At 44.1% G+C, this 12,090-nt stretch overlaps 1 protein-coding gene across 2 annotated transcripts in view; it reads right to left on the bottom strand.

Moving 5' to 3' along the window:
- The window catches only part of daam2 (dishevelled associated activator of morphogenesis 2), a 245,644-nt gene that overhangs the window by 130,886 nt on the left and 102,668 nt on the right, over positions 1-12,090 (bottom strand). For both annotated transcript variants that reach the window (XM_023995098.2, XM_023995099.2), the window contains exon 2: positions 1,118-1,367. In XM_023995098.2, the coding sequence (XP_023850866.1) occupies positions 1,118-1,285 (168 nt within the window). In that variant the 5' untranslated portion in view covers positions 1,286-1,367. The remainder of the gene's footprint in view (positions 1-1,117; positions 1,368-12,090) is intronic.

Genomic DNA, 12,090 nt, shown 5'->3' on the forward strand with positions numbered 1-12,090 from the left:
TAACACCTGCCCGCTTAACCCGGAAGCCAGCCGTACCAATTTACCATTCAACTGACGACTGAAGTCAGGCTCCAGGCACCCGGCCACCACTAGAGTCGCTAGAGCACGATGAGTGCCACCGGCCAAACCCTCCCCTAACCCGGACGATGCTGTGCGAATTGGGCGCAGCCCTTCGGGACTCCCGGTCACAGCCAGTTGTGACACAGCCTGGGATCGAACCCGGGTCTGTAGTGACGCAGCGGTCTAAGGCACTGCATCGCAGTGCTAGAGGCATCACTACAGCTCCTGGTTCGATTCAAGGCTGTATCACAACCGGCTGTGATTGGGAGTCTCATAGGGCGGCGCACAATTGGCCCAGCGTCATCCGGCTTAGGGTTTGGCCGGGGTAGGCCATCATTGTAAATAAGAATTTGTTCTTAACTGACTTGCCTAGTTAAATAAAAATAAATAAATATTTGAAAAAGATGGCTGGAATGGTAGGAAAGTTTGCATGCTTCATCCGATTTCTCCCATCATCTGATTTCTCCCTCCACAAGTCTCCACCAGTGTATATACTGTGGTATAGGCTTGCACAACGCTCTTCCTGGAAACCTAGGATTTCAGGCCAACCCTAATTTTTAGCACATCTGATTCTACTTATCAGCTGCTCACCAAGACCTTGGTCACGTTCCCCTGCTCAGAKGTTGCATGCATCAACCAATGGTTGCATGTCATCAGCTGTGCAGTCGGCCACCAGACTGCTATAATATATGATGTGGTTAGTTGATTCGTAAAAAGTGGAGGCTGTTGGGAGGAGCTATAGGAGGAGGGGCTCTATATAATAGCTGGAATGGAAAACCTGGAAAGGAGTCAAACGTGTTTGATARCGTTCCATTGATTCCATTCCAGGCATTACAATGAGCCCGTCCTCCTATAGCTCCTCCCACCAGCCGCCACTGTATGTYAGATACCTATCCAGGCATTGTAASATCTGTTATGRGTCAGCAACGTCTGAGCAGGGAAARACAACCTTTAWCTAGCTGAATCAGGTATGTTAGGTTAGGGTTGGACTCCAGGAAGACGGTTGGGCAGCCCTGCTGTAGTAGATGATGGAAATATTTGTTTCTCCCCAACTCACCACCAGTTCAGAGAAACGTGCGTGCAGTTCCTCGGCCGGGGGCATGGGGGCACTGAACTCCAGCAACTGCAGGGGCACGCTGTCCTTCAGGTTGATCTCCGGGGGCTCGCTGCTGCCAAAGCAGCACAGGAACCCCAGGGCGGGGCGSGTCCGCTTCCGCGGGGGCATCGTGGACCACCGGAGAGTAGGGGACGAGAGGGGTAAGGGGGGGAGTAAAGGGGTGGTGAGGCTGCTATCTAGGGGGCATGATCTGAAAGACAAGAGAGAAAGAGAGGTAAGGCTAGAATTAGGGATAAACAATCCAAGAGGGTGGCTTGTCATGGCAACATTGTGAGTTGCATCATTGTTCAGACCTTCACAGCCTGAAATACGCAAAGATATAGTCCTGTAAATCACAGAACCTCCTAAGGAGTAACAAAAACAAACAGGCATAATAATATATGGATACTGTGATTCAATATTACAGCCTCATCTGCCATCATGTTGATAGCCATATCCTCTTCCCTGACTCGCCTTTTATATTTTCTTTCCAATTTGTTGTACTGGTATATAATGGGACACAAGGTTTGCCAGATCTTCCCCTAGCAATATTCCTAGGTAAGCAGGTTACAGTAGGTTGCCATAAACCCGTGAATGAAGGGCCAGRGGGAAAGTAAAAAGTGAAGAAGGCTTCCCTTCCAGAAAACCCTCTCACTCTGAGCCAAGAATGAAGATGCGTTRCTTTCTATAAAACCACACTGAACCCCTCACCCATGTCCACTCAAGGGGCCATACTATTTTTCCCACCTTCTCGCTCTATCCGTCCCTCCATCTCGCGCAGGGGGGGGTATACGAGAAGGGATGGGCCACGGCGGCCTGAGATGCGGTCTGCAGGGACCTGCACCTGTCTCCTCTCCGTGCATTCGCATGGGCCCCTATCTGGCCTTCTTCGACCACCTACAACGAGGCCTCTGTCTGTGTGGGGCGAGGGCACAGGCAGCGGCACTAAAAGCTGTCCGTACCATGTTTGCTCCTTCGCTCAAGCAGCGCAAAAAAAAGATGGGGATGGGGGAGGACAAGACGGGTAAAGGACTCTGTTTGRGCAGCAATGGGCTGGCTATACTCAATGACAGAGTCCAAAATAAGGGCAGATTTTTCAATGAGACTAGGCGACGGGAGGATTTCCGAGCTGCAGCGATTAGAAAAGGAGATAGGTGGTCAGTGGCYTATGAATGCTTACTCCCATACCGGTGTTGTACAAGTAGGCACAGACGCACACGCACGCATGTATTTATAATCATTCACAAAGCATAATAATCTATAAGCATTTATAAGACATAACATTGGCACACTATTCCCTGTACAGTGCGTTACTTTTAACCAGAGGCCAAGTCTCATGCATCTCTCTTGCAGGTTCCCTAAGCGTTTTCTCAACGTAGGAGTGAGTTTCCAGTGCAATCTCTAAAAATATATGGTAGCCAACGCACTGTAAATTCTTTATGAATATGCTCCTTTCTCAACAGAGTCTGAGGTGGGAAAAAAGCGACGGAAAAAAAACCTTGGTTTCTCTCGTTCTTTCTCTCATTTGTTTTTCAACCTCCTACACCCGCTCTCTCTTTAAAAGCAAATTAAGAAACATTACAATAGTGACTGAAACAGAAGCAAGGTGGTCAGGCACTCAGGAAGAATCAATGTTTTCCATAGAGTCCATACAAATGGTAATCAACAGAATGTAGTTTGCCAATGAGAAATAACAGACTTGCTCTGACCCTCCTAAGTAAAAAAAAATATTTGTGTGTATGTGTGGCTGTGCTCAATGTGTCTTTGTAGGTTTGCAAGCCAGTACATCAATGTGTACTGGTTTATACATTATACAGTATGTGCGAGTTTGACATTGCATCTGTGTGTTTGTGGATGTGTGTGTGTGTTTGTACAGGCACAAACACTTGGGCACACACACACACGGGTACAGACATAAACAGACAAGAAAACAGACAAACAGGCAAACAGACAAGCCGCAAACATTCGCAGGGGAGGTGTGACATTCCAACGCTATCAATGACCCCATGGAAACCACCTGGTAGCAGCATTGGGCTAGCGTTGTCTTAATGTTACTCAGGCGTTTACATCAGCTTTGCACTCAGGTAAGGGCAATTCCACGGCAACGGAATTGCGCTGAGACTGATTTTTMACTTAAAATGTATGCCTTTGATTTCAAAGTTTAATTGGTTTCAAAGTTTAACAAACCATACAACTCTACGCACAAGGACTACTTTTAACCATTTACACTGAACATGTTACAAAAACACATTTACTGAAAGAACTGTGCAGATGCAAGGTTTAGTAACAGAATTTCTATAAAATCTGTTTTTTGTGTCCACATTTTCTAAAAACTCAGCTGTGACATGACACAATGACTGGTTATTGTGTGAAGGGGATTTACACATGGTAATGGAATTGCTGTAARGGAATTTCATCATGGGTTCCTGATCTGTACTACACATAAATGTATAATTATGGATATTAATATAATTKTCTTCATGGTGATGTATCCTAAATAGGTACACAAAGATATATATATGCAATATCCTCTTTTGRATTTTGAGGTATTATTCTACACACTGGCTATTATTTTAATGTGCTCTGCCCCCAAACAAGACCAAATTTGGTTAGTCCGGACCTGATCAAATCTGAACCAATCATAGATGTCTATAGTACAGTACTTTAGAATTCAGTATAGTTCAGTACAGTAGAGTGTTGTTGATTACAGTACAGTATAGTTCACTACAGTACAAGACATTATAGTGCACTCAACTCTAGTCTGCTTTACTGTGTACAGAACTATATTGTACTGTACAGTACTGAACTATACATTTCTTTACCATACTCTACTGTGCTGTACTGTGCTGTACTGTCCAAACTTGTGAACCCAACTGTGGTTTGTGACTACTATGATTTCGCACTGTAGTCAATTCAACTGCAGAAATTCCGTTAGCAATTTTGCTGGAAATTCCGTTACCGATTTGGTCACGAAATATCGAGTTTGAATAACTGAATAATTAATAAAACAAATTACATCAGTAAAAACACTATAACTAATTGGTAGGTSTACCTTTGTGTGTTACTTCTGTGAACGTATATGTTAAAGATATGTGGGTTTTTGGTAAGAGAATGTCAAGGAACAAGGCAATGTTTTTTTAAACTTAGAAACATTTATCAAAAACTAAATATAAGTGTTGATATTAGTTGGCAGGGGACTTAACAGCCCTTTTCTATCTGTTTGACCAGAAATCAAAGTCTATGCATATTCCTAATTTTAGAATGGATAATGGTTGAAAAATGTATTTATATGCCATTAATTTCTCAAAAAAAGACTCTTAGCTTTCATTTGACACACAATTTGACATGCTTCTATGAACTTCACATGTTCATGCTCATGGGTCCTTCTACATAGAAATTACCATAGTGTTAGCCTAGCCAGCCTCTTCCATCAATCTGCAAGCTTATCTGTCTGTCAATGGGGACAGGGTCTTAAAAGGGGCAATTTGGGATAGCTTAGAAATGTCTCATGAGTTTAATTCAACGGTCAGACTTTATCAGAACACAGAATATCTTGTTTTACTCTATTTTTGTAAATAAAAACTARAGCTTTAAAGCATGGTTAAAACTATAATTTTGTTATCCTGGATGGTCAGTRCTTGCATCCATTGCTGCGTCTCTCAATTTGAGAGTGGTTACATTTCTCCAATCGCTTCCATCAGCTGTTCAACCAAAATTCCCTGGCTGGTCATGTAATACTTCCCACTGGAGACAGGAAGTCCTGCATCTAGCRGTCCTCCTGCTTCCATTTGCCATTCTCCCCCTCTATTTTCAACTGTAAATGAAGTGAAAATGTCACAAAAATTCCAGATTTCCCTTTTAAATAAAMGTTGACACACATCCCATAAAGCAGGACTTAATACACTGACCAGATGTGACCATACATCACATGTCAACTGCCACCAGAGTCGTTCATCTGCAGGCCAGGGTAGCATTTTCTGTCAACTAAACTGAGCTGGGACATGCAAAAAACATCCCTTCTCTATCCCTGTGATGAATAACGATGAGTGTCCTTGAGATCTCTCCAAGCTGTGCGTGTGTGCGTGTGTCTGTGTGTGTATGTGCAGGTGCGTGTGTCATGAACGAGTGTATGAAAGAAGAAATTATAAGCATATGAGTGTGTGTGTGCGTGCGTGCATGAAAGAGTGTATGAAAGCAGGAAAAGTGTGTGTCCATGTGTGAGCGCGTGTGTGTTGAGAAAGTACACTGAGTATACAAAACATTAAGAACATCTGCTCTTTCCATGACATAGACGGATCTAGTGAATCCAGGAGAAAGCTATGATCCCTTATTGATGTCACTTGTTAAATCCCCTTKGACGGGTGTAGATGAAGGGGGGGAGACAGGTTAAAGAAGGATTTTAAGCTTTTAGACAATTGAGACATGGATTGTGTATGTGTGACGTTCAGAGGGGGAATGGGCAAGACAAAATATCTAAGTAACTTTGAATGGGATATGGTAGTTTTATTTGACCTTTATTTAACCAGGTAGGCTAGTTGAGAACAAGTTCTCATTTACAACTGCGACCTGGCCAAAAATAAAGCAAAGCAGTTCGACACATACAACAACACAGAGTTACAGGTAAGATAAGGGAGGTAAAGGCAATAAATAGGCCATGGTGGCGAAGTAATTACAATATACCAATTAAACCCTGGAGTGAATGAGGTGCAGAAGATGAATGTGCAAGTAGAAATACTGGGGTGCAAAGGAGCAAGATAAATAAATAAATACAGTATGGGGATGAGGTAGTTGGATGGGCTATATTACAGATGGGCTATGTACAAGCTGCTCAGACAGCTGGTGCTTAAAGCTAGTGAGGGAGATAAGAGTCTCCAGCTTCAGTGATTTTTGCAGTTCGTTCCAGTCATTGGCAGCAGAGAACTGGAAGGCCAAAGGAGGAATTGGCTTTGGGGGTGACTAGAGAGATATACCTGCTGGAGCGCGTGCTACGGGTGGGTGCTGCTATGGTGACCAGTGAGCTAAGATAAGGCAGGGTTTTACCTAGCAGAGACTTGTAGATGACCTGGAGCCAGTGGGTTTGGCGACGAGTATGAAGCGAGGGCCAGCCAACGAGAGCGTACAGGTCGCAGTGGTGGGTAGTATATAGGGCTTTGGTGACAAAACGGATGGTACTGTGATAGACTGCATCCAATTTGTTGAGTAGAGTGTTGGAGGCTATTTTGTAATTGACGTCGCCGAAGTCGAGGATCGGTAGGATGGTCAGTTTTACGAGGGTATGTTTGGCAGCATGAGTGACGGATGCTTTGTTGCAAAATAGAAAGCCGATTTTAGATTTAATTTTGGATTGGAGATGCTTAATGTGAATCTGGAGAGAGAGTTTACAGTCTAACCAGACACCTAGGTATTTGTAGTTGTCCACATATAGTAGTTGTCCACGCATGTAGTTGTCCACGTAGTTGGTGCCAGATGCACCGGTTTGTGTCAAGAACTGCAACGCTGCTGGGTTTATCACACTCAACAGTTTCCTGTGTGTAACAAGATGGGTCCACCACCCAAAGGACATCCAGCCAACTTGACAACTGTGGGAAGCAATGGAGTCAACATGGGCCAGCATCCCTGTGGAACGCTTTCGACACCTTGTAGATTCCCGGCAACTGAATATTAGGATGGTGTTCCAAATGTTTGGTATACTCAGCGTATAAGCATATTAGTGTGTGTGTGTGGTGTATTTGCATGAACAAGTGTATGAAAGCAGAAAGTATGTGTGCATGTGGGTGTGTGAGTGTAAGCACACACAATCAAGTGTATGAAAGGAGAAATTATAAGCACATGAGTGTGTGTGTATACTATATCTCCAGCCTCCTAGAGAGGACAACGTGCGGTCAGTCTTCACTCAGCAACAGTCCCCCTGGCTCTCTTCCAACCATGCCCAGGAAAAGTAGGCCAAGACATGCACTCACATACACGTGTGTACACTCTTTCCCCAGCTGTGTGTGAGTGAGTGTGAGTGTGAGTGTGAGAGTGAGTGAAAGAGAGAGTCTGTGTTAATATCCCCAATAGCTGCTCATCCTTCTATATGATCAGTTCCTGCTTCCAAATAATTCACTCTTTCATTTTCTGTTTCATCTCTCTTCCTCTTCTCTCCCTCCCCTCCTCCTTCTACTGTTACATCTTTCTTTAGGGGTTAGAATTGTAACTCCCCCCGCCATTACCCTCTTCTAACAATAACTTATGTCTTTTTWTTTAGACCTCCCTTCTCTTTCTTGTATTGCCGGTTTCGTCTGTTTCCCCATTTCAGGCACTGTCTCTGTGTCTTCTTGTCATTCTCCATCTGTCTTCCCTCAACGTATTCTTCCTCAAATACTGTCATTTATTTTCATACCACTCTATTTTCTTTTCCTCTCACTGATCTTAACCTTTGGCAAGCCCACTTCTCTCTCTACATCACCTTCTGCTTTTTTTCCCATTTCCTTTTTGTTTCTACCTCACAGTCATTCCTTTCCATTCCTCCTCTCTGGTTTCTCGTCTCATCTCTCTCTCCGTCCCCCTCCCCCCCTCTCTCTGCCATTTTGTGTCAGTGAGCTGTCAATCCAGCAAGGCTCACACGCACTCCACATTACCACAACTCCACCCATCCACATCAAGCCAACTCTGTCAAAATACTCTCTAGATTCCAGGTTTAAAAAAAACAAACAAACCTCATTGAAAAGCCTGCCTTAGTATCATCCGCACTGATGCTGTTTGTCAACACGCAATCTACACCGTTGGCTCAGTAAGCTAAAGYGAGGATCTTGAGAACCGCCCGCCTTTCCGTCATCATTTTCTCAAGGTAGAAATCGCATTACACCATCTCGATCACATTCTGTTTCACTGACATGTGTAGTAAAAGGAAACGTGAATATAGCAGTCAGTCTGCCCGACCATACTACCAAAAATYATAAACTGACCCAAGAGCAGGGTCTGTGGTCCCGTGTGTCTCAGCTGGTAGAGCATGGCGCTTGCAACACCTAGGTTGTGGGTTCGATTCCCATGGGGGACCAGTAAAAAATGTTTACACACACTACTGTAAGTCGCTCTGAATAAGAGCATCTGCTAAATTACTAAACTGTAAATGTCTAGCAATGGCTTTATACAACACGTTTAAATACAGCCCACGTGATGGCAGTCTAACTCGGAAACAAGGGGAGAGTATGAGCAAGCCTGCCTGCACACCTTTCTGTCTTTCCCTACATGCGTGTGTGTCACTCACGGSAACACAATATTCTCTAGAGTGCAACTCACAGGGGATCATATATACAATGCCTTCAGAAAGAATTCATACCAGTTSACTTTTTGCACATGTTCTTGTGTTACAGCTTGAATGCTAAATGMATTCAATACTTGTTTTTACCCATCTACACACAATACCCCATAATGACAAATTGAAAACATGTTTTTAGAAATATACAGATACACCAGTGGAGGCTCCTCAGAGAAAGAAGGGGAGGACCATCCTCCTCAGTAAAATTTCATAAAAATTAAAACAGTGAAACACAAAAAAAGTTGTTTTGCAATGAAGGTCTATAGTAACTTCAACAGCACTCTCTGGGGTTGCGCCATAGTGTAGCCGGAGGACAGCTAGCTACCGTTTTRCTCTGGCTACATTGACTTCAATACAAAACCTAGGAGGCTCGTAGGCCTCCCCCCTTCCATAGACCTACATATTAATTATGACCACTTCCGGAGGATGACCTCCAACCAATCAAATATTTTGCAGAATGAACTGACGTTGTCCATCCAATCATATGATTAGGATCGGAGAATGAACATACTGTAGTGTGTTATATTTACAGCTAAGTCCCCTCCTGTTACCTGATTAAGAGGTGATGACAACTCCACTCCACTACCATTGTCAACTCTCTCCTGACATGAAATGAAGCCACGTCACGTGCCCCCTCGTCCATTGGCACATTGAATGTTTCCTCTCCAAGCACTGTGAGTACCCCTATCAATTCTCTCTCATTACTGTATGTAAAGTCAATCACATACACAAACAGAATCACATTATCACCAACTGGCAAGTYTCTTKACTGACATTTTCAACCTCTCCCTGTCRGAGTCTGTAATGAGTCTGTAATGCSAACACACCATCATRCCAGAAACCCTAGACCCACTCCAATTTGCATACCGCCCCAACAGATCAACAGATTATGCAATCTCCAATGCACTCCACACTGCCCTTTCCCACCTGGACAAAAGGAACACCTATGTGAGAATGCAGCTCGAGCTTTAAACACCATAGTGCCTCAAAGCTTATCAATAAGCTAAGGTCCCTTGGACTAACACCTCCCTCTGCAACTGGATCCTGGACTTCCTGACGGGCCACCACCAGGTGGTGAGGGTAGGTAACAACACATCCGACACGCTGATCCTCAACACAGGGGCCCCTCAGGGGTGCGTGCTCAGTCCCTCCTGTACTCCCTGTTCACTCATGACGTGCACGTCCAGGCACGACTCCACACCATCATTAAATTTGCCGATGACAACAGTGGTAGGCCTGATATCGACAACAACGAGACAACCTATAGGGAGGGGTCAGAGACCTGACTGTGTGGTGCCAGGACAACAACCTCTCCCTCAACGTGATCAAGACAAAGGACATTATTGTGGACTACAGGAAAAAAGAGGACTGAGCACGCCTCATTCTCATTGACAGGGCTGCAGTGGAGAAGGTTGAGAGCTTCAAGTTCTTGGTGTCCACATCACCAACAAACTAACATGGTCCAGCACACCAAGACAGTCGTGAAGAGGGCACGACAAAACCTATTCCAGCTCAGGAGACTGAAAAGATTTGGCATGGGTCCTCAGATCCTCAAAAGGTTCTACAGCTGCACCATCAAGAGCATCCTGACTGGTTGCATCACTGCCTGGTATGCCAACTGCTCGGCCTCCGACCGCAAGGCACTACATAGGGTAGTGTGAACGGCCCAGTACATCACTGGGCCAAGCTTCTTGCCATCCAGGACCTCTATACCAGGCGGTGTCAGAGGAAGGCCCTAAATTTGTCAAGACTCCAGCCACGCTAATTATAGACTGTTCTCTCTGCTACGGCACGGCAAGCAGTACCGGAGCGCAAAGTCTAGGTCCAAGAGGCTTCTAAACAGCTTCTACCCCAAGCCATAGAACTCCTGAACAGCTCCTCAAATGGCTACCCAGACTATATGCAGTGCCCCCCAACACCCCTCTTCTACACTGCTGCTACTCTATGTTGTCATCTATGCATAGTCACTTTAAGAACTCAACCTACATGTACATACTACCTCAAATAACCGGTGCCCCTGCACATTGACTCTGTATCGGTACCCCCTGTATATTCTCGCTATTGTTATTTCACTGCTGCTCTTTAATTACTTGTTACTTTTATCTCTTATCTGTTTTTTTTAAACTGCATTGTTGGTTAGGGGCTCGTAAGTAAGCATTTCACTGTAATGTCTACACCTATTGTATTTGGCCATGTGACTAATACAATTTGATTTCATTTGATTATAACACATCAATGATTTACTCCTTGATTAACTCATCATTCTTAGCTTTTTGTCTAACTGTGTAGTGTGTTGTGTTTTGTTTTTTTGTCTTCCAGTCAAGTCCTGCACTGAATGGCAGATATCCAAGGGTTTGTGACATTCAGATATAAGACAAAGAGATAATAATGATACATTAATAGAAGACTAATCGATAAGATATGAAAATATCTGAAGAGTCTATTCGGGAAATAGAGACTCTAAACATTTTCCCGTGGTGCCCCATCTTAATAGTTAATTAAAAAGTTTACATGATTAGTTTAATCACGTAATAATAATTACAAATAGAGAATTGATTTGATAACAGTCTTCATATTTAATGATGGTCACAGACACAACACTGTTGATCTCCCATCCTCCTCAATTTTCAAGTCACCAGCCTCCACTGACATSTACACACCCTGGAGCAGAGAGGMGCATGCTGGTTGCTCTGCGTTTGATTACTCCAGAGAGCAGAAGCAGTGATGATGAGAGAAGGATGAGAGGGAGGGACACCAGGCGAAAAGGGTCCATATCAGGGGATATAAAAATATAAACGCAATATGCAACAATTTCAAAAGATTCTACAGTTCTTTTAAGTAAATCTGTCAATATAAATAAATATTCATTAAGCCCTAATCTATGGATTTCAGATGACAGGGCAGGGGCGCAGCCTTGGTTGAGCATAGGCATACCCACTTGGGAGTCAGTGTCAGGTGTGTGAGTACTGGTAGCGAAGTCAGGTGCAGGAGAGCAGAGATTTGTGAACAGGCGCACACTTTATTGAGGCAAAAGTGCAAAACGCGCAAAATAGTCACAAGAATTACGTTTAACGTTAAACATCTCTGTGAAATACCACGGAAAAAACAAACCAGTTTGGCGCGTCAACAACAAATACGTAACACAAACAATCTTACACAAAGACATGATGGGGAACAGAGGAATAAATACATGTAGATTGATTGGGGAATGAAAACCAGGTGTGCAGGGAACAAGACAAAACAAATGGATACATGAAAAATGGAGCGGCGATGACTAGAAAGCCGGTGACGTCGACCGCCGACCGAACAAGGAGAGGAGCCGACTTCGGCGGAAGTCGTGACAGTCAGGCCCACCCATTGTGGAGCTAGGCCCAGCCAATCAGAADTAGTTTTTCCCCACAAAAGGGCTTTATTACAGACAGAAATAATCTTCAGCGCCCCTTCCCCCTCAGACAATCCCACAGGTGAAGAAGCCAGATGTGGAGGTCCTGGGGTTGAGTGGTTACACGTGGTCTGCGGTTTGCTATGCTGGTTGGATGTACTGCCAAATTCTCTAAAACGATGTCGGAGGAGACTTATGGTAGAGAAATTAACATTAAATTATCTGGCAACAGCTCTGGTGAACATTCCTGCA

This window comes from Salvelinus sp. IW2-2015, linkage group LG10 (assembly GCF_002910315.2).
Source record: "Salvelinus sp. IW2-2015 linkage group LG10, ASM291031v2, whole genome shotgun sequence".
Lineage (NCBI taxonomy): Eukaryota > Metazoa > Chordata > Actinopteri > Salmoniformes > Salmonidae > Salvelinus > Salvelinus sp. IW2-2015.